Source organism: Neopsephotus bourkii, unplaced genomic scaffold, assembly GCF_033783945.1.
Source record: "Neopsephotus bourkii isolate Nb327-2 ecotype Australia unplaced genomic scaffold, CSIRO-AGI_Nbou_v1 NB_1526, whole genome shotgun sequence".
NCBI lineage: Eukaryota > Metazoa > Chordata > Aves > Psittaciformes > Psittacidae > Neopsephotus > Neopsephotus bourkii.
Genome location: NW_026902002.1, coordinates 950423 through 974379, shown reverse-complemented (window position 1 = coordinate 974379; position 23957 = coordinate 950423). Strand labels below are relative to the sequence as shown.

The 23957-nt window shown below is 38.9% G+C and overlaps 1 protein-coding gene across 12 annotated transcripts in view; it reads left to right on the top strand.

Annotated features, from left to right (window-relative positions):
• The window catches only part of KALRN (kalirin RhoGEF kinase), a 513375-nt gene that overhangs the window by 293886 nt on the left and 195532 nt on the right, over window positions 1–23957 (top strand). For all 12 annotated transcript variants that reach the window (XM_061370039.1, XM_061370040.1, XM_061370041.1 and 9 more), the window contains 2 exons: window positions 9316–9507; window positions 23745–23914. In XM_061370039.1, the coding sequence (XP_061226023.1) occupies window positions 9316–9507; window positions 23745–23914 (362 nt within the window). The remainder of the gene's footprint in view (window positions 1–9315; window positions 9508–23744; window positions 23915–23957) is intronic.

Below are 23957 nucleotides of genomic sequence, written 5' to 3'. Positions count from 1 at the left end.
GTTTTGTCCAACCAGGCCTTGAAAACCGCCAGGGATGGAGCATTCACAACTTCCCTGGGCAACCATTCCAGTGCCTCACCAGTAAAGAACTTCTTCCTTATATCCAATCTAAACTTACCCTGTTTAAGTTTTAACCCATTACCCCTTGTCTTGTCGCTACAGTCCCTAATGAATAGTCCATCCCCAGCATCCCTACAGGCCCCCTTCAGATACTGGAAGGCTGCTGTGAGGGCTTTCCTCACGTTTGCTGAGTTTCAAAGGCTCACATATCTTGCAGTTGCTTGAGCAATTCTCATTCATACACTGCTAATTGCCCAATTATGAAATCATTGCACAATGATAATACCGTGTTTCTGGTACACTTACTGTATAACACTAACTAGTATCAGGGGATTTTTGGCCATAAAACCAGTCTGGTTTCATGTTTGCTACCACAACTAATGTATAATGGCATCTCAGTCTGTTGTCTTCATTGCTCTGTTCTTGTTGATGCTTGCTTTCATACGCCTGTTATTGTGCAAAGATCTCAAAAAAAGGATCAAAGTCTTTTCATGGATATTACCAAAGATTAAATACTAGGATAAAATCTGGCTAATAATCATCTGTTTGAAATATTTTCCCTAATTCTTGTAGGTCCTTGTACAATCCATAAAATATTGAAAATATTGAAAGGGCAAGAGGAGTATTTCATCATCTCATTTCAATGTGCTCTTTAGGTATGCTTCTCCCAGAAGAGCATTAGGGTGACAGTTAAAAAAAAACCCAAAACCTATAAGCACAAAATAAGCCTACATATCAAGTAGATACTGTTTTTATTTAGGGTGCCTTAAGGTGACAAAAGTGAGATATGGCTTTGAAAGGGTCATGTGACTACCTCAGTTTAAACTACCAAGTTTTTCAGTGCAGACTTGGTCCACTGATGGCTTTTAGTTTGTAAACACAGTTGTTTGTTTATTAGGCCCAATGAATGAGCCTTCCTGGGCAGTGCTGCTTTCTCAGCCAGCAGTCTCTCTCGGTCTCAGGAAGATGCCATAGATGGACTTTGTGGGACTAAAACCTCATTATTATGCCCAAGGGGTGTTCTTTGAGTTCCTGTTTGGAGCTGTGCTCTAGATCAAAATTTCTTAAATCACATCTTACAAAGTATAAAGGTTCTGATATTTTCAGCAGTTTAAACTGCAGCTTCTTCAAGGCTGTGTATCAGACTCCAGTGTAATCCTGCAATGATATGCCCTCCTTATAACATGAAATGTGCACATTGCTTCCCTGAAAAAGGTGGGATTTACTTACCTCATATTAAGCAAGTATTTAGTGGCTTATTTCATAGCGGAGATTGAACATATATGCTAATTAAACTAGGGAGGAAAGAAATTTGCCAGGCTTTAGATGAAACATGTGGTGGGTGTAATCTTTCTGCCTACAAAAAGAAATAAATCCCTTGTCTTCCCCCTTACAACCAAAATAAATTAATCTTGCAACTTGAAAAAATAAAATAAAATTAAAAACCCAAGCAGAGCTTTGAAAAGTCTAGATCTTTGCCAAACATACTTTTGAGCATCCTGATTTAGAAGAAGTAAATAGCTCTTGCAGCATTTAAAGTGAAGTCCTTACATAAATAGTACTCTTTAGTAATCATAGTGACTACAATTCAGTGATAGTTAAGGTGACCACACTGAGCTAAAATGTTAGCTTATTAGTATTAGATGTGATGTGTGATGTTAGATGGCACTTAAAACATTTCACTATATGTTTTACTGGCATTTCAATGAATAATGGTTATGATCACACAGGAGTTAATTTGCGTGATTATACTTATATGGGTATTCTCTGCTTGATATATGATTACACACCTGATTGAGCTGAACAGTTGTTGTGATAAAATATGTTACAGGCGGGCGTCATTTTTTTACTTAAGGTAAGCATTCAATATGATGTAGCACAGGGAAGAATTCTTCTAGCTAATGTATTTCTAGCTATTCATTCTGATCTTGCTTATTTATTAGTTTGAAGGTCTAAGGTAGCTTTTAAACAGTTTATCTGGGGTTTCAGCATTTGATGTAATGTGTAAGTGTCACTCTTTTAAATTCGATAATAAATTCACCTCAGTTTGTATGTGAACCATGAGGGAAAATCATAAATAAAAGATAATGATATATGGAACAATACATGGTTCTTGGCAATGCTTCAGGGGGATGCTGTGTCATATCCACCTTGTCATTCCTGGAAACTGTTTATTTCTCATTCATGCTGAAAAATCCTTATGTTAATATACTTCACTGAAAAAACAGAATTACTGGAGGTTTAAAGTAGTAATTAGTATCAGCAGGGTATCATATATGGCCTCTTGGACATATGAAATGGGAACAAACTTCAAATTCCCCAGATCTGTGGATGTTTTCGGACTGAGCTAAGTTTCAATCCATAAAATAGTTTGGATTGGAAGGGACCTTTAAAGCTCATAATCACGGACATCTTCAACTAGGTGGGGTTGCTCAGAGCCGTTGTCCAGCCTGAACTTGAATGTTTCCAGGGGTCATCCACACCACCTCTCTGGGCAACCTGTTCCAGTGGTTTACCACCCTCACAATAATGAATTTCTTCTTTAACTCTAGTCTGAATCTATGCTTTCTTTAGTTTCAGACTATTACCCTTTGTCCTATTGCTGCAGATCCTACTGTCCAATCTTTCTTATAAAACCCCTTTAAGTATTGAAAGGCTGTAATAAGGTCAAAAATGTCAGTAAAGAAAGTAGCAATGCATCAGTAAATACAGATACTCAGAAAATGTCTGAAGAAAAATAATTTCAAACATTGTGAATGAGCCATGGTCTCACTATAGTAGATGAGAGGCATAAGGACCTTTAAACCCCATGTACCAGCTGCAAAGATAACTTTTCCAGAAGCTGGAAGAAAGCTTATCTGTGCAGTGCTTCTCTGATAAAGCATAGATGACATTCCAGACACTCTGGTTCCTAGACTGTGTTTGCAAATAGATGCAGTTCTGGTAATAGTAGCAGTTTTGTTGAAATTGTCAAGTGGCTGATACTTGGACATGCACTCACGTGTGCTTGCACTCACAAACTTGTGACCCTCATTTGTTAAACTACTTAAACAGATGTAATTCATTCATTTAAAGGTAGGCATGTTCTTATGTGTTCATCAAAAGTTAAACATAACAGGCCATAGTATTTGAAGACCTCAAACTTCACTAAGGACAGTACAAGGAGAATTAGGGCAAGTTTATGACTAGAAAAAGTTAAGATGAATTGCCATGTTCAAGGGAAGAACTGTCTGCAGAAGAAGGTGTTGGAAATCTGATTAACCTGGATATTTAAAAGGTCTGAAGAAGTTTCCATTCTATTGTACAGTAGGGAACAATACTGATAGACTGAGTGGCTGTGTGATCTTAGCGAGGTGTTCTGCCTTTTACTTCTGTAACTGTAATTTGTAGTAAGTCCGTTTTCAATTAGAGCAATAGAGCACAAGTAAGAATATAGGCCTTGATTTGATTATGTGAAATTCGAACTGAATAAAATCACATCTTACATTAGATCATCATATGTATTTAGCCCTTGCCCTGCTTAAGGGAGGAAGAATTTTGACAATGATGGATGCTTCCTTAAAGTGCAGATTTGTTTATCATAGAAATGCTTCATTGTGGTCACTTATTTTAGCTTTAGAATATCAAGTTACTAAAGATATAATTCTTCACAAAAGCCTGACTGTGAGATCACTTAATCTAAACAAAAAACTGGAGCTAATTTTAACAAAGTGGCTTGAGCAAAGAATCTGATAGCAGTAACTGTGCTTAAAAATTAAGGGTAACAGTTGTTTATAAGGATTGAGAAGAAATGCAGAATCAGCTTCATAATTATAATTTTGCAAATGTGAATCTTGCTGTAGTTTTTGTGAGGACAAATGCTACCCCTTGTCTATGTGCAGAACAACGGTACAGAGCCTCCAGAGTTTTATTTTTAGCCCTTTGCCATTTTTTTGTCTCCTCCTTATATCTGGAGTAAATGTCTAGGAGGCTGACCCAGTTCTCACTGAAGTCACTAAGACTGTTTTTTACTGTTTTCAGCAAGAGATGGATCAGGCTTTGAACTTTGTCTTGACATCCTGTCTCCACTGCAGGAGTAGTAATACTGAGGTTTCATCTTTGATATTGAAGAGTCGAGTCACAGCTCTGAAGAATGTAAAGGAGATATCACATCAGAGAAAGCCTAACAAGTCTCCTAAACTTAAGCTTGCAGGCGTTAAGATGGGATTCACATGACTAGTCTTTCTTCAGGAAGATCAGATCTAATCTAGTCATCTAAGCTCTCTTTCTAGTCAGTACTTAATGGCCTCTGGAGATGCTATCTCTTCTGTGACTTTTACATGGTAAAACCTAGGTGACAAAGTTCTCTGAATCAATACGAGGAACCTTTGCCTGTAACTGCCTTTCACAGCCCCAGAACTTGATTAATACAGAATAAGGCAGATGAGTGCTGCCTCATTCTCCTTCACCATATATGAACATCTGCTTATAAAGTGCAGTGTCTGGGGTATGTAGTATTTAATGTGATAATGCATCTGGTCACCTGCCCTGTTCCCCTACCTCATGCTTCTTCTGAGGTACACAACTGAACATTTTTCTGGCATTTTTCTTGAACAATCTGTCATTTTCTCAAACATTTTTCTTGAACAATCAGCATTGTTCAGAACACATTGGAGATCTCAGTTACAATGAAAATCTCTCAAATATAATAAACAGCTGTCAAGTTCTGTGCAAGGAGAGATATTTCTGGAAAGAAAAAAAAAAAGCCCAGATTTAGGACATGAATTCTGCCCTGGTGTACCATTGGACACAGCTATTTTCAATGTACTTGATCTACAAACATGCAGCAACACACTACTTACAAGTGTAGTTGCTAGGAGTAGAGAGAAAACTATGTGGAATCGTTTGCTGAAAATGCACTTGGTGGTTCAAAACGAAAATGTTGCACGGCATTGATTGGTGCCTTTCACTGGTGTCAATGAAAACACAAATATATGTAATTGGAACATTTGTCTAGTTTAGCGAAAAGAAGGCTGAAGTGTGACCTCATTGCTCTCTACAACTTCCTCAGGAGAGGAAATGGATCAGGAGGTGCTGCTCTCTTACCCCTGGTATCCACTGATAGGATGTGTGGGACTGGTTTAAAGCTGTGCCGGGGGAAGTTTAAACTGGACATTAGAAAGCATTTATTTACTGAGAGAATGGTCAGACACTGGAACAGGCTTCCTGGAGAGGTGTTTGATACCCCAAGCCCATCAGTGTTTAAGACGCGTTTGGGAAATATCCTTAAGGACATGCTTCAACTTTAGGTCAGCTCTGAATTGGTCACGCAACTGGACTATATGATGGTTGTAGGTCCCTTCAAACTGGAATAGTCCATTGCATTCCACTCTAATTTGTTTCTAAGTGACTAATGTATTGGACTTCTTTAGGTTGCAATGTGTATCATAAATAACAAAGGCAAAATATTTCTGTTCTGCTCCCTCCAAGCTTGCAACAATCCAAGAATTAACTGATGCATTATTTGGTATTTTTCATTTAAATAATTTGGTTTCAACTAGGAAAAAAAAAAAGCCGCCAAATACTTGCAAACCAGAATTGGGACCCTTTGTTTGATTTGTACTGACTGCAGTACTATTTTCTGTGCAACAGGTGAGGCCAAGCACAAACTTCACTTAGCCAGTGGTCACTGATGTTTAGAATCCATACAACTCCAGGGTTAAAAAGATTTAAAGAGAACAGTTGATGAAACATTTCTCTGGCACAAAGTTTACGAACAAAATAATGTTTGTTCTGACTTTAAGGAAATCTCTTGAGCAGTTTGCCCGAAGAGCTGTGTTTGGATAGTGAATTACCAATGCGGCGATGGCTTCGTATCTGTTAACCTGGAGGCACAGTGGAATCTCAGCTGAGAACTCCTACCTGAGTCAAAGACAGAAATGGATCCTGATGTTTTGGACACTTTTTGGTCCAAAACTCAAAGGAAAGTGTGATGAAAATAACAAGCAGATTTTTCATAAACCCCTTTTTTTTAACTTGCTCAAATTATTAACAGCTGAGGAATCAAAGGTACAGGGAATTCTGGTAGTATATACTGCCACGGGATAAGACAACAATCACTTTCAGTTCTGAATTGTGAGAGGGATGTTGTATAGGTTTTGTTAGTCTGGTTCTTTTCATAATTGTGGGAGGTTGTTTGGGGGTTTTTGTTATTTGCAAAAAGAAAAGAGAGCTGAAAACCTTCTGGTTCTGTCTAAAATAAAGTTTTTAGCCTTGATGCCAGTTTGGAGTTGTACCTAGACCTTGTGCTCCTGGTAGATCCTGCCAGATCTCAGAAAGGCTGGGAATCTCAGGTAACCTCTTCTGGCTGAGGGCAGCAGGACAAGGATTCGTCCTATACTTCTCTTCATCACGAGACTTAATTTTATTGGATTCCCACCCTACCTGATCCAGGGTTAGGTCATACCAAAACAGTGCGAAGTGCTTCAAAGAAATCAAATGAGGGTCTTTACTCTAAATTGTTTACTAACAAGAGAGCAAGCTCAGGATGAAACTGTTCAGAGCAAGTGAGCAGTACAGCATTATAGTTCCAACCAGAATGAAGCTCTCAGGTTCAACATAGCTTTAGTTCAGCACTTGCAGAGAAATAGATGCACATGAAAATACTTGATTTGTGTAACAACTTCTGATATTATTATGTACACTTTAGGCAAATGAACAGAACAAAAGTAGAGCAGGCCTTCACCCTATAAATAACCTCTACCTTATTTGGCTTGTACTGTGTTTATATCTCATCTGACAGTAGATGACAATCCTTTCATGAATAAGTCAAACTCTGGAGTTCAAGGCAAGTGTGGTTAACTCCCAAATGTGGTTGCTTATCTGAAATGTATCTAAAACTCTTAAATCTCCAGCAGTGAGCTGGAAATCTCTCAGCACCAAGACTTCTAGAATGGCAGGGGTAAAGATGCTAGTGTTTTTCCTAGCATGAACTGTGCCTGTTTTTAAAACCCAGACACTTAGCTGTGAACTTAGTGGGCAAAGACAGGAAGAGAGGTGATCAAAAATTTCACCATACTTGAAATACCTCCAAATCCAGGGCCTAGCCTACACTCTTCTCACCATGCAGTGGTTTTATATCTGATCATCGTATTGGTGAACTCACTTCATCTATATGTCATCAGGTACATCACGTGTTGGAATCAGTAAACTTATAGTGGTTTTCAGCGGAGATGTACAGAAGTATGTTAGGTACAAATGCAGCAAAGCTGTAGTCATACTGTATTCCAGCAAAGGTATTTGTGTCCCAGATGTGTGCCATAAGCAGAGAGTGAATGCATTTAAAAGTATTCTAAATGTTACAAATAAAAGCAGGAATAGCCTTCTCTGCGGGGAGCTGGACTGGTGTTCGAGCCGTTGTAGTGGTAATGTGTGAAAAACCCTTGAGTGGAGTAGGCTTTGAAAAATAGTGCTAGCTTTGGCATTTATTCCAAATACTATTGGAAGAGGATCATTCAGAAAGGATGCTGTTAAGTGAAACTGGACCCTAATTCAGGTCATATTAAATGGAACATTTTTTACAAATTCTCAGCTAAAGAGGTTTCCAAAAAATGATTTTTAAAACATAACATTTTGCTGCTGTTAACAACCTAACCATTATAGCAGTGGCCTGAAAGTGAGGGAATAAAATTTACTGTTGGTAACAAAACTGTCTAGAATATGTTCTTAACAGTCCAAAAAGAGAAATGCAAATACTGTATATTTATAGTCAGCCCTCAGAAACTGGGAAAATGAACCATGAATGAGCTGTTTTCTTTCAGCTTTTTATAACTGGAAATATTTTCTCTCATTAAACACTTGGAGGTCAGTCTTCCGTCTCTGTATTGAATATTTTCTCAAGCAGCAACTATTGATTACGGCAGGATATTATCTAAACAAGAACAACATGAGTGATTCATGGCTTTTGTGTTTGACAGTGTTACTTTAATGTGCAGAAGTATGTGTGTGTGTGCAGTGTTCAAACATATTTTGTGTATAAGCATCAAGTTAATGCATTTTTTAAGCTGTGGAGGATTCTCAGTATGATTTTTGAAAAGGAAGGTGCTACAATTCTGCTTCTCTTAATGGGGAGGTTAAAATTCTCAGTGGGAGCAGTCTTAGGCTGACACTGAGCATTTCTGGAGATCTCACCTGGGACTGGCAACACCATTAAGCTGGTATCTTTGTCCTTATTTTTGTTGTGTTAAACACCACAGAGCATTGGCCGTAAGTGAAGAAAGCTTTTCTATTGCAGCAAGGCCTGGCTATGTTTAGTTGGCTAAACATAGCTGACTAAACATAGCTCCATGGCTATGGAGATGATTGCAGTCCCTTTCCATTTCTGCTGTTACTTATGAGACTCTGATGTATTAGTTTAGTGGTGTTTTCCAGAAACATGAAAAAGGGAGAGAAAGGATGGGCAGGTAGTTTGAAAGCTGAGGCAAGTTTGAGGGAATTCACCGCTGTTCCTCCACAGTCTGGCACAGCCTTGGGTACATTGCTTCACTTCTGTGTTCTTCCATTTCTTCTCTGTAAAGTGGGGATAATACATCACATATTGCAAAAGCCATTTCTATGGGATAAATCTATTCAGGATGGCGAAGTGTTCAAATTCTTATGTAATGGAGGGCAGGCACATGCAACTGGAAATTTACCACTCCAAAGCAACCTCAGCAATACCTACTGGCAGCTGCAAGCTTATCAGATAGACTTATTCCATTTAGAAATACGATGCAGAACACTAGATGAGAGGAAAAAACGTAGAAGGAAACTTGAAAACACAGTCTAACTTATCTCACAAAAGCCAATGAAAGGCAAATGTTTCTTGAGACTGAGACATATCTGGCTAGCATAATTACATGCTGTAATGTGATAGCCATTGCGAGTCCTTTGCAATGAGCTTGTAGCCGAGTATCACGTGGTTAGTCCCACTTGCTTCATTACATTATCTCTGAGAAACTCCAGGGGACATGGAAAAAAGAAGTGGACAGTCCTGTTACTATGCCCGGCAGAATTGGGATGGGGTGGTGTGTTTCAAATAAGAAATTATTTAATATATGTCGCTTTATACATTCTCTTTCCACAGAAGGCAGTGCCAGTAGGAATTACTACTATTGTTTTAAAACTCTGGTAATCACTTGCCTTTCATGCCTTTGAAGGTATAAACAGCCTGTCTCAAGGGTTTACTTGCCACAGTTGTATTGCTCATACTCTGTTTCTTGCTTTGTTTGCTGGTAGAATACATACACCAATGCAGACAAGCTTTTGGAGGCTGCAGAGCAGTTGGCTCAGACTGGAGAATGTGACCCTGAAGAGATCTATAAAGCAGCCCGGCATCTGGAAGTACGAATTCAGGATTTTGTCCGGAGGGTGGAACAGCGGAAACTTCTCTTGGACATGTCAGTCTCCTTCCATACCCACACCAAAGAGGTAAGATGTGCATGAGCAAATTTTTCTGTGTATTGCAAAGTGCTGCAAGAGTCTGACTCTGAAAACTCAGATAACAGAGAAGAGGCGTCTTGACTGCACAGGGCTGATATCCAGTTCATTTGATGCATATGACTAACTGTTGTAAAGAGGAAATAAAATATGAATGAAGCGAATTATATAGTACACTAAAATGCAGGAACAGCATATCTAACATATCAAGCAGTGCTTAATTCTCAACTAGCATGTATTGTTATAAAGCAAGAATTATTTTGTAAAAGCAAGAGTTGATATTACCACATTAGGTATAAACATGCCAGCAGTGTGACGCGTATCCTCAGAGGGCTTCCATTTGAATGTAATGTTAATTAATGTAGCCATTAGTATTAAGTGTTACCGGAAATCTTACATTTTTTAATTAGGTAGACTTCACTTTTTGAAATTATGGTTAAAGAGCAAATAGCCACATATTGATACAGTGAATTAATGAGGACCTGAACAAATTCTGCTTAGTGTAATTGAAAAATACCCAGAGATAAGGCTGTCTTGCCAGAGATACAGTGAACAGGACATCAAATGGGAGGCCACTGGGGATGTAATTAAAGCATACTTCACATTTTTCTGTGGACCAAAGGCCATTCAGTGATGAGTGACTTTTAAAGATGGGGTTTCTGCTAGGAGAGATGGAATTAGAATAGCTGTTTTCATGCTCTGAAGCATCTATTAGCAAAAGCACACTTGATCAGAAAGATTCTCTTAGAAGCTGAAAGCTTTGCCTGTGTTAGTTAATTTGCACATTAGAAACAAATTGTGTATAACAGTCTTCAGCATCTTGGGGAGCCTCCTTAAGTAGAAGGTGTAAGAACATCTACATGTGTGTATATATATATATACATATATGTATGGAAGATGGAAATACATTGTGTCTATTATAGTTACTGATACATAAAAGTTTTCCTTTTACATCCTGCTTTTGCAATATACTAAAATGTAGTTACTAGTTACTGTGAATAGTACTATTGTTTCCAGAGTAGCTCAAATGCCTGCAGCTATGCTGGTTATTCACAGGGGAAATTTGATTGGTTATTTCCTCAGTCAAAATTACTTCACAACAGTTTCCTACTGTGATTAACCTCATTTCACCTATGCAGGTGGTGACTAGTAACACAAAGATAAGCATGACTTCAGGAAGTTATCAGTATGAAGTATTTTCTATAATCGAAATTTCTTCTGATGATTACTGGTACTGTGTAGGCTAATTTGGGTTTGGGAACTAGAGCTTTCCTGTTTGAAGGGGTTTGGATTGCAGTGTACTATACCTGCTTCTACCTTTCTTCAACAAGAAGGGAATTTGCCTGCTCCACTCACCTGGTTTTAATGAGCCCTCTTTCTGTGTGTAGAAATGTAGATGCTTTAAAATGCACTTTTTATTTTTTAAATTATTACAGAAACAGTCTTTTGTGACAGGAGCAATGCTGTTTACTAGATACTGAGAGTAAACCCTAAATCTCTGCCTCATTGGTGTTTACACATGGGACAGATTGGTGCAGTGATGCCTTTTTGGAAAACTCAGTAAGTACTTGCTGTCAATTTTAGGGAGCTCGAGAGTGGACAGACTCCGGTTGTCCCTCTCTGCAGAGGAACATTCAAGGGAGCTGTGGCATAAAACTGAGATATCAGCAAAGTCAGGGTGGACACAGGAATCCCCTTTCATCAGAAAGAATGACAACTGTTGGGTTGGGTGTAAAGAGGCTGCTAAAGTTATTGCAGTCTCCAGCAGTTCCCCAACATCAGAGGATGCACAGGCCCTCTAAGAGAAAGGAAGTTTTCACTTACCCCCATGTTAACTCACTCCTGTGGGGCCAAACACTGCTTTTCTGCAGGTTCACTGAATTTCATTGTGTGTCACTACCTGCCTCCTTCAGTGACACCGAAGGAGAATCACACAGCCCAATACCTGAATTTTTTTGCCACAAATACTAAGTGAGGAAATTGTTGCAGTTTTAGTATTTGTCTCCCAGGCAGACACAGTGAAGTAACCAGTCTGCCAGAGGGGAACTAGTGTAAAAAGCAAAGCGTTAAAACAAGAGAGCCTTAGCATGTGTTTGTATCTGTATTTACCTTTTTATGCTATAAATAGATTGGCTCAAGTAGAAATGACTCATTGCTTGGCCCTGCTTGGCCCTTCATGTGTATTGTAAAATGGCAAGTTAACCATTATAATTGTCATTCTTCAGTATGAATATTGAAACAGCTGGATTCCTCAAAAATCAAGAAATACATTTTTGCCTTTTTTTGCCACCATACCTGTTACAGTATTATGTTCTTTCCCTGTTTCATACCAACTGATCCCCCTGGGCCCTGACTAGAAAATGTGCTCAGCCCAGTGAGACTTCCCAGTCTACAGGGCTTGGCTTGACCAAATGCAGGGTCTTCCCCGCTTACCCACTTGTCCAGGTCAGATCTTCACCATCCAAGCTCATCTGATGAAACTGCTTCAAAATAAATTCACTGTATTTGCAGGGATTTTAGTCCCAAACAACAAAGATAACATTAGATTGCAATTTTAAAGTCAGGATTTATCAAGAAAAAGTCCCTTTGAGTCAGCAGCAGTTTTAATTGAGTTGAAGAGTCCAGTCAGATTTAAATTATAGAAGGTATCAAGGCAAAAAATCCTTTTGCTGCAGCAGTAAAATACAGGGGGCTGGAGATCCACTGCTGCCATTCTAACAGGAAGCATTCCAGTTACAATGCTGACACATGCCTTTCTGATGAACTTTGCCCCTCCTACTTTCTTGATGCTGGACCGTACTGTGCCCATCCAAACCCATCACCTTGGAGTGTCTTGGGATGAGGAGAAAGCAGTTTAGCTTGCATGTTAATGAGTTTAACACCTAACATACGTTGCATGATTCTAGAAGGCATTGTTAGTTGATAATAACCATCATTATTTACTTCATCCTTTGTAGTTCTTAAAACCATTTCTTAAACTATTAACAACTGTTTCTCTTATGTCCTTGAAAACGCATAAACAGTTCCCTTCATGTTTTCTTGGCAATAACGTAGGAAACTTTGGCCTAGATGTATTTTTCATCTAAGTTTCCAAAATTCTCATTATTTCATGATATATTAATCTATTGAGACAGAGCTGGTGAAAGGGAGAATTAAGTACAAAGAATTGGTCTTACTGACATGGTCTGTATGGAAACATTCTAAATGCATTCCTGCAGTGAATGTGTTGCTTCTGACAGTCTTCCTACCACAGATGAATCGCATTTGTGATGCGATAATTCCCAGGCATGGATGAATACACTGTTTGTGAACTCACTGCTTCACCTGTACTCTGCTCTGCCCACCTCTTCATCTCCACATGTGACTGCTCAGATTCCCAGCACCTGGGAGGCTTTTAACAGCTTCCATTTTTAAAAAGTGATCTTGTCAAGGAATGTTTCCTTTTGTAATCTGCCTTGCTAGAATTTCTTGAGGACAATGTATAGTGTTGAATTAGAGAGGTGTTTAAATTCAGATATCCCATCAGCAATGAAAGTTAAGAGTGTCTGCTTAATAGTACTTGGATCATTGCTTATTTAACGTGAATGCGTTATAAAAGGATTATAATGTGTTCACAATTCAGTAATGGGTCAAGCTGAACAATGACTTATGCAGTTGAAGGAATGTGAAAAAGACTGCCAATTAAGCATAACAATAATTGTTATTATTTATTTTAAGTGGCCTTACTTAATGCATGCAATGGTCTGAAACAATGAGTTTCTGGTAGGGTAAAAACATTCTAGGAGCATAGATTTAGAGCAGTTCCTTAAGTGACTGTTAGTGTCAGAATTTGTGAGTAATGTCTATGCCTACAAAAGAGATGTGTTCCCCATTGTCCTACAGTAGTCATAACACCCTCTTTAGTTTATAGTCAATACCTTCATGCCCTTTCAGGCCAAGGCATTCCTGATAGTGTGACCAGAAACCTGGTCCACTGGAAATCAAATCCAATTATCTGTATGGCAGGGTAAAATTACAAATTATTATCAGTGGGATAAATGTATTCAGCAGACTTGTACCTGAGTAATTTCTCTCAGGATTAAGTGTGATTCAGTTCAGGTTCTTACTTCAGATCTGAATGTTATTGGCAAGATTGTCAGATCACAAATCTCATCATAGTTGAGCTTTTCTGTGAGCTTTCAGCTGCAAGGATCAAACAATGACACTGGATTCTTGGATGTCATTTCATTCTGTTTAAAAGAGAATAGTATTTGAGCCTCCTACAGAAGAGGTTACAGATGTGATATAATCACACAGTGAAGACTCAAAAAACTCAAGGAAAATAAAAGCTTTTTTTAGTTCATTGCCTGAATCTTAATATTTTACATTGGTCTCAGAGTTTTAAACTTAGGGTTCTGAAGTTTACTTTACATTTCTAGGCATAAAAATGTAGACACAAAAGAGCACTGCCGCCATTTCAGTATAATTAAAAACATTAAATCCTCTTGCATATTAAATGATGACTTAGCATCTCATAAATGTTTACCATAAAGATTTTCTTTTCTCTTTAGCAGTCATAGTTTTGTTTTACCTGGCTTAAAGTGGCAGGAAACACAGCAGTTTCTGATACAGCTTCAGTGCTGGGGGTTTAATCAACAGTATAGAAATGCCTGGGAATTACTTCTTTCAAGTAAATGTTGAGGTGAGGCTACAAATATATAGCTCATGTAATATCTACATGCAAATAAATTCTTGGCTTCATCAGCAGGATTTCATGCTTTTGGGATTAATGTAGGTGTTTAAGAACAAGTATACATACCTTAGTGTATTCTCTATATTACTGAAGTAAAGATTTGTTGTGTTACTTCTTGTATTGGAAGATAATGCAGTTGCTAAGTTAAGAAGAAGCTTCCCTGAAATTTATAGTATATGGGTCTTTACTGAACTACGAAGGAGTTCTGCAATTGTTTCATAGCTCTTTGGGGCATGAAAAGCATGTTTTACCACCCCGGGGTTTCTCGTTTCTCATCTGAGCCCAACAGGACAACAGCAAAAAGCAGAAGCATTCCTGTGGTTTCAGGTCATATGCCTTTTGCTTTGTTGGCCCTTGGTAGGTCAGAAGAGCAATAGAAGAGGTGTTCAGTGCTTCAGTTCCATGTGGAGCCTGCAGGTCTACCTGGACCAGGGAACACTGGGATATGCTCAGGAGATATTTAATGTTGAGAAAAATGAACTGCCATACTCTTAACAGGTTCTTACTGAACATGTGAACTTGGCAGACATGATCTGAGTGACCAAATTTGAGCTAATTTTCACAGGGATGGCATAATGTGTATTCTTGACATCAAGGCTAAACGCTGCAAAATTTCAAACCCTTGCTAAAAATCATGGACTGTCTGGAGCATCTCATGTGAATGGAAATAAGACTCCTTTTCTAACACAGGCAAAGTAACTCCTTTTTCCCCTTCCTCTCATTCTGAACCTTTTGCCTCAAAATTCATCAAGTAAAGCCTTAGGCAGATACCTGGTATGGAAAGTTTCACCCTAAACAGCTTGTCTGATAAGGCCATGAGAAACTGAGAGCAAAGTTCTGGACCATTAAGTGTGAGGCAACTTACACGACCTAAATTATTTGTGGTCAGCAGGTCACCTTGGTCACCCCATAGATATCAGTGGGATTACTCAAGTGAGTAATGAGAGAGGATTTACCCTGTCAGTCAGGGACAGTACCAGTGTTTTATTGCAGGCATTACTAACTTCATTTTACTTGATAACCAAAACCTGTGAAATTAAATTGTCCCTGCTTCGGTTGAATATCATGATTAGGAGATTATTTCAGTGTAGGTCACTAATTTTGACAGAGCTTGGCCCTCACATTGTGGCAGAGTTGCTAGAAAGAGGGAAGCAGAAAGCTCATGGGGCTAAAGTCAGCTACTGTTGACTCTCATCAGAAGAGCTGACAGAATGTCTCAAAGGTAATCATGGAGCAAACATGACAGTGGTACTGGGATATGCTGTATAACCCTGTCATTCATTGTAAACTGACCCAGGATTCAAAGTTAATGTCACTGAACTTAATAATTTGTTGTTTAACCTTAACTGTTAATATTGACACCTCAGAGCAATCACCCTTTAGGTAATAAAGACTTGTGGTGAAGGGGATAATCACTTTAGTAATTTCACTTGCTGAAAACTTTTAGAAGTCCTGAAAAGGTCTTGTTCTCTGAGCATGTCTACCGCAAAATATTTGTCTTATACACTTATACGCTACTTATACATTGTCCTAGACAGTGTTTTTGTTTGTTTTCTCATATTACAGTCAGACTTAAAAAAACAGCAAAGCATAAAACACTAAAATAACCCAGACTTGCTCTCTGCACATAATATATTCACTGACTGGCCTTGTTACATCCTGGCAGTTTTTTTAGGGTTAGAATGAAGCACCCTGTGCCTTGTTCAAAAGCTAGAAAATATTTTTCCTTCAATGGGATAGGGAGCTGAGATAAGTACAAAGCAGCATACAAAGTTGAACTTTGAAAATATCTGCCTTTCCTCTCACCGCAGGGCTGTGAAACATCAAACCTTAAGTTTATACCTCTTACAAGTACTAACACTGGTTTTGGTGGGAGCTGAATCGGCATAGTTTAAGGGGGAGTATTACAAGCAGAGAAAGCTGAAGACAAAGGGGTGGAAAAAGCAAATGCTTTTATAAGGGATTAAGGAAATGCTGATGTAAAAAAGGAAACAAAAAACAAAAAACAAAAAAGTGCTCAGTTCCTAAACATTCTGATATTCCCATCAGAGTGGGATTTGCAGGCAGAGAGCAGAGGATGTGGGAAAAGTAAACTACCAGAGCTGTACATGTAGGTGATGTGTGCAGAGCTTTGCCTGGATGGCAGATTCTTTGGAGAAGGCAGGTACTTGCCAGTTTACTGTTATCATTCTGATAACTGGGACTGTAGAGAGGGTTCTGCTGTTATAACAAGTGTTATCCTTCTGTGATGTGATGTAAAAGTTCGCTCTCAGTTATCAGTAATTACCATGAAGCAGCAAAATAAGAAGAAATCCCCCTCCAACTCCAGGACACAGACTGTGGCTTTGACCAAAATGCAAGCATTCACCAGTCATTCACATTGGTGGTTTCTTTGCAGAGTTAAATCTTGACTGTAAAGCTACCAAGGATCTGGGACGGAGGAACCAAGACAGCTGGGGTGGTGCAGGGTGCCCCTCTGTCCTGTCTATTTGTTGTCTAGAAGGAAGGCTTTTTCATGAAGGATTAAGAAGCTGGGAATGAAGAGAGCTGTGGTATCCTGGCAGCACATCCCGCTCTTGAGCAGGGGAGTTTGAAGCACAGCCAGGCTGCTAGTGAATAAAATTCTGCCATCTGTGATGGCAAAAATTTGTGAGACAGAATCAAGGTAATAAGAATTAAATGCTTTTAAATGCAGCTGCATAAACCAAATGTCAGGAAGTCAAACCTACAGCAGAGCAAGGGAGGCACACATAAGAGAAGTTCTTAATCATCATTCTGCCAAGAATTCCTACAGACTACATTTGAGTTAACACTTGTCTATCCATATTTTATCCATCCAAGCCTATTTTTCAGGCCATTCACTGGGATTTTGACTGACTGCTTGGTTTCACTCAAATATTGTCATTGGCTTTCCAGGGCCCTGGCATGTAGTTCGTGTGTTACAGAGATGGGTTTCCAGCCTGTATGCCTTGGTCTCTGTATAACAGAGGTTCATTCTGCAGCTAGAAGGCTATTTTATGAGCACCTTTAAATAGGGTGTGCCAACTCACATAAAGTACCCTTTTATTAGTCATATTACAGCCCATTTTCCTGATTTCCTGAAGCTGAGGAAGATGAGCTTCTTCCAGTACCTGTGTGTGGGCCTGCAGCTTTTACTGCTGTGTACAAAGGCAACAGATTGGGCAGCCAGTGATGATTTGCATACTGAGTAAATCTTCATCAAAGCTATACAGGGACACTCCTATGCTTCTTGCCTCACTCAAAAGCCACATGCTGTTGCACCTTAAATACACATATTCAACAGAGTCTATGCAACTAGTTTAAAATGGTTAGTGTCAATGTAGTGGTTCAAGTTGATGAATCCAATAAGACACTTTGGTTAGAGAAAGGTCCCACAGTCTGTTTACTCTTTAGCAAGTTTAAGAATGATTCAGAATTGTCACAAGTGATTCATTACTGTGATTCTAGGACATAGTGCACAAAGTTGCAGAAACAACTCAAAGCAGCAGATCAGGGTAAGTCTGCTAATAATATGACCAATCACTGGAAAAAGCACAGAGGGAAGAAGTAGTGCAACTCCCATTTTAGAAGTAATGAAGTGTTTAGAACCAGTGAACAATTCAGAGTAAAATGGAAAAGTACCTGCATTTATTTAAGTAAATTGCTGAATTTGTAGTGTATGTTAATACTATGGAAAACTCCTCCTACACTGTGTACTGTGTTATGCTGGTGTAAATCTGAGTGAATTTTCTGATGCAGGAAGAACTTCTCCAAGCCTATTATCAGTATGATCAAGTGCAGAACTTGATTTGCTTAGTACAATTACTGCAGTTAGTTACATCCAGATTCATGATTACAAATAACTCATATTAAAATTATATTAGAAGAGGAATGTGTTTTTGCAATTCATGATGGTAAGAAGCACAGAACATCTGATTCTTCAGTTACAAGCCAACTTTTTCTCCTCAAGCAAATAGTCCCTGAATTACATTTACATGACCTTGGGCCGGGGATCTGCACACTCCCTCGTGTAAGCCCAGCTACCCAAATCGTGTTTCCCTTGAGAGGAGATTATTTTGTGCTATATCAATCTGGTCTTTGCAGGTCTTGGAAAAAGCATCAGATGTTTAGGCATTGCAAATCCTTTTGCCATAAGCAAGGTTACTAATTAAAAAACGTCAGCATACAGAAGTACCAGATGCAGCCCAATGAAGGATGAATGTCAAGAAATTGGCGAGGAACAGGGAAAAAGCAAGAAAGAGGTTAGGAAGAGATCAGATGGGATTTTTTTACAGAATGTTCCCTTTCTTTGCACTCGTCATTTCTTCCCAATCAGTTTGGTGGTATCTGACAACATTTTTTCTTGCAGCAGGCTGTCTCATCATCTGTACCTTACGGTGGAAGTCACATATTGTGGCATTTCATATTCAATGTCTGGTCATAACCCGTCTTGTCACATTTTATTAGGTATGCTGTCGTTGTGTGGCTCTTCGTTGGTAGCATGCATTGTCACATTGCAGCTCATCATTACATACGTTGTTTTCTAAGTTTCTGTTGACATTTACACGAGACCTTGAATTTGACTTTGGAAAATGTTGTGAAATATGCTTCCAATTTACAACAACCATCAGTTCTTTCAACTGAAACAGCAATAGATGCATTCTAGGTGTGAATAAACATCAGCTGATGAAGGCTGATTGTGCCAGAAAGTTTTATTATCTGCACCGTGTTGCTGTGAGAAATCAAGGTAGAAAAGGCAGTTTCCTAAAGGGTGTGCAGTGAAGCCAGATTCACAGCAGCACTTGAACAGGCACTTAAAGATAGGCATGGGCTGAAGTCCTGCCATAAATTAACCTCAGCTTGGGGCTATGTGACTTGCTAATGCATACTATGGAAAAGGTAGGTGTTACTGTTCAGAGTAGGTTTGTGTAAACCTGGCATAATAGCAGAGGAAGACAGGGTTAATGGGCATCTGCCTCTGGAGCAGTTCTGTTTGTGATGTTCTTTTATTATTTTTCTTCTCAACCTGATCTTGGTTCTCTGCACAGTTATGTTACAACTCGTGGAGTGGGAGCAGTGCTAACTAGGTGGGAAAAAAAGGTCCCCATATTTCACTGACTTCTGCATTCTGCTCTGGCCTTCATTGCTGTGATAGATGTTCACTTTACTAAGTTGTCATGAGCTTCCTTTTAGGGCTGGCTCTGCAACACATGATGCTTCTCTGACATAGTAAAGGGGTAGAACATATACCCTGAAAAGTTGCTTGTTTCCATTGACAACCATGTTTTGAACAAGAAGCAAAAATGTTGTACAATGGTAATTCTTATGGATTGAACTGACTGCTTCTTTACTTTTCACTGATTTCATTACTCAGTGTTTTTAAACTGGTTTTGAGAGGATTAAAACTAATTTCTGGCATTTGCAAATAGCAGCATATAAACATTGGGTGTCCAGTAGTTATTCCAAACATGCAGGCATGATTTTCTTAGCAATCTCTTTAGGTTTTAGATTTTGTTTAAAGTGGTCCCTTATTCTAAGTCAGAAGCATTAATTTCTAGATAACAGGCACAGATGTCCTTCAAACCACCAGCAAGTGGTCCCATTAAGTACTTGAGTAAAATGAAGGGTATTGCATCAGATAAAATAGCTGGGGAAAAGAGCTGTATTGTCTCTTGGATGGAGAGAAACTGCCTGTGTTTTACATCCAAGAAAGATACTGAAGTTGTTACAATGCATAAGAAGTGCCAGAAGCTCCCCCAAAAGAAGAGGGGGTGGAGTGGTGTCATTCTTCTTTTCCTCTGGTCTAGTAAATCAGAAAAGATTTTTTTTTCTTGTTTAAAGCCATGGTTACCTTGACAAATAAAACCTCAGTTCTGAAGCTTCCATGGACCTTCAGTGTGGATGTTTTAAGGCTCAGTATTTGCTTCAGACTTCTGTGTAGCTGACAACTATAACGTTTTTGGACATAGTTTGCATCAGTCAGCTGTGTGGCTAGATCTCTTTGGTAGACTTAAATCAGGTTTTACCACTAATGCCCTAGTATTTCCTTCTCCAGTTAATCATACCAAGGCAGAGATCAATTTAAAGGAAGCACAAAAATTATGTTTGTGTTACTTCTTCATTGTTTTCAAGGTTTTGTACATATTAAATAATACAACGCAGAGATTATCTCCTTTTCTGGACATGTACATCACTGGCAAGCTTAATAAAAGTCACCACAGCTGGATGTGGAAATACTGCGTTAGTATTTGAAATGTCTGCGTACATCTGCATATGTCCCCTGTGCTGGATCAAGTGGTACACTAGCAGTAGTTTAGCGTATGTATGAGAATGGGACAGGTGCTCACAAATTTTGCTTCTAAGAATTAAAGAAGAAAGTCAGTTTGTGCAAATGCGGTACAGAAGTTGTCCTGGGTAATATGTCAAATATTGGTGAAAAAATTGAAATGGGTCACTCAGTCTAACCTACTCTTTAGAGTAGGTCACAGTACAAACTAGGAAATGCACAAGTTGTGTGGTGAGGTGGGGCTTTAATAGGATTTTTTTAAATCAGTTGAATAGTTGCATAGGAGCTAAACATCCAGCCCTAAGAGGGACTGATTTTCCTGAGCTGTGACAAAAAGGATGTGTGATTTCTATTTTATGATTAACAGTTCTTCTGCCTCTGGTGTTACAGTGACATGGAGTTCATCTTTTCATTGCTGTGGCATTCACAAGTGGGACTTGGTAGTGATTTATTTCAGGTGCTGTGAGTTGTAGCATATAACCCAGGAGGTTTTTTAATTGGGTTCCTATTATAAATAGTTCCTCAAAGATCTTCTTAATCTTATTAATATTGACTGATTCTTTGTATTAGGATTCCCAGGGATTGGTGGAGTATAAAGGATTAAAAAGGATGACCTAGATTCTGATAGATTTTTTTTTTATGCAAATCCTTACAATCAGAGGTCATTAATGGAAACATCTGAAGCTAATGTAAGTTACTTGAGTGCTCTCTAAAATTAATGAGTGTTTTGGTTCCAGGTGAGTACAATACAGTTTGTTTAAGTATTTCAAAACTGCTTTAATTTATACATGTACACAGAAAATTACTTAGGATCTTAAATGTCAAAATCCTTTTAGCTGCTGAAAGTTGTGTTCTGGAGACACTTTTGAAAATAGGGTTTCCTCTAAAGTCACAGTGGGGGGAGATCAGAAACTTTCTTCTCTGCCCTTTCTAGCATGATAATTTCAAGAAAACAGCAGACTCCTAACAATGAAGCAAATTCTCGATTTAATTTTCCTTTTTATAAAGGAAATTCCCTGAGCTTTTTAGTTATCTTCAGTGGAAAAATGAAATATGACAAAGGACATTGAGAAATTAAAATACTACTGGCTTTCCTAGCTCAAAACAGAAGGATGATTTATGCACATAGCCATTTTTCTCTTCTGTGTTTACAATGTGCTCTATTACTTGAAGATCTGATAAGCAGAGAAAGTAATTCTGGCCAAATCGGTCCTGCCTGTTATAGTCCAGCTGTCCCTGCTGTTTGAGTGTGTGCAGGGACCAGATCAAAAACAGGAAGATTCTGAGTGTAATTTGTACATAGAGGTATTAATGCATTTTCCTGTATGGTGGCTTCCCAAAGTTCAGCATGTAGACCTCAGGCCACATATGAAAAAGCTCTCTATTTGATTTTTTAAATATGTGGTAATTCTTTCATCTATGTCTCAAGCCTGACTACTTAATAATATTTGTTTCTTTTATTAATAGTTGCAGTTTTAGCCACACCTTTCTCCTGAGAATATGGAAATACATAAATAACCTGAGCAAAGACATCCTACTTGAGGCCAGTAGTAGGATAGACCCTTATGATGATGCTATTTATGAATAAACAGAGGCGTTTACCCAAAATATTCAAAGCTGACTCTAACTGAAAAACCTTCAAATTAAGCATACGTTTTAAAACTTGTTTGTGTAAGTCTGTTAAACAAGAAGTCAGTGGCAGAGGTGGAAACAGAGCACAGGGAGCTGCATTCTCCCTGTTCTGATACCATGAGCAGTGCTGGGAATAAGTTCTGATGTTTGATTATTTCAGTTTAGATCAGGGTGATACCGTTGAAGTCAGTACCATGTGATAGTGTAATATTCAGTGACCGGCCTTAGGTTTGGACTCTTAATTGTGAGAGAAGCTTTGTCAGCTGGTGCTCTAAAACATCACTCTCCTTCTCTCATTTTATGTGGACATGCAGAATTTGCAGTCTCAAAACAAATCTTGTAAGATGGCGACCCAGTGCATCTCATTTTGAACAGGAGTGTTTTTAACAGCTCTTTTGCCACCCCCACACAGCATCTGTTATCTTCTTTATGTGTACCTCTAGGTCCCTTTCAGACAAGCTGCTCTGCAGCTCCCTGGGACAGCAGGCAGAAGTGCAGCCCTGCTGCCAACAGCACTGCATCCGTTAACGTTTCCCAGTGCAACGGGTTGTTTCCCACTCCTGTACTTCTCTGCAGCCTAGCAGAGTTTACCAGCAGAATGTGGGTTAATGGGCCAGGCATGGCACAGAAAATAGTCTCTCTGGTGGAGCTGTTAGGATTTGCTGGCAGATTGCCAGCTCATTTGGTGCAATTACACACTCACTTTTCAGAGCAAGCTTAAAGGGAAAACCTCTGTTTGCTCTAAGCCTTTACAGCCAAGGAGAGGCTGCTGGGGCTTGCCTGCCGCTGTCCAGATCTCCGATGAACAGCTGGCTGGAGATTCTCATCTAAGCACCTAGTCAAATGATTTGTTGCTGTTGTTTGGAAATTGGTAGTCAAGACTATTTAAAATTTATGGGATTGATTGGTGATATTTCTGTCTTCTGTGTTTGGATTTTCCCTAAGTTGAAAAGCAGACTCTGAGGTGTACTTGAGAAGGGGATTAAGTGGCAGAAACCCCCAAAAAGCTCAAACCAAGAAAACCCCAAAACAAAACAAAACCCCTTCAAACCAAAACAAAAGCCCTTCAAAAACAAACCCTAAACCCTCCACAAAACCTTCTGCCTGGGAAAGCATAACTGAGCAGACATAGCTAGATTTCAGCCAGTACCATACATACATACCAAAGATTTTTAGGTCTATTCTGCAACAGGCTTCAGCTGCATGTGAAATTAATAGCAGCTGATAGTACACAGCTCTGGAAAGGGTTAGCTTATCACAGCTGTAGGGCATTGTAATTTGTTACTTGTGTAAAGAGTTAATCAGAATAATATAATTTGTTATTGTTACATAATAAACTGAAATGCAGATTAATTTGGGGGGAAAAAAAAGATACTAAATTTATTTTACTTCATTGCTTAAGATGGAATTGCATCAACCAGAATTAATAACCAATGTGTCTTTTTGGTTTTAGAAATTTTAAGTCAGTTTTCATGTGAAACATGCAGCCCCAGTTAATGCTTACTGATGAGGAATTAGAGAGCAAAAGGGTTAAATCTCAATCCTCTCTGATTTATATTTCCCTCCCCTCCTTCCCAGCTGTGGACATGGATGGAAGATCTGCAGAAGGAGCTCTTAGAGGATGTCTGTGCTGACTCTGTGGATGCAGTTCAGGAGCTTATCAAGCAGTTTCAGCAGCAACAAACAGCTACCTTGGATGCTACACTCAATGTTATTAAAGAAGGGGAAGATCTAATCCAACAGCTCAGGTAAGCATCCACCTGGAGGACAGGTGTTAACAAATCTGATGTG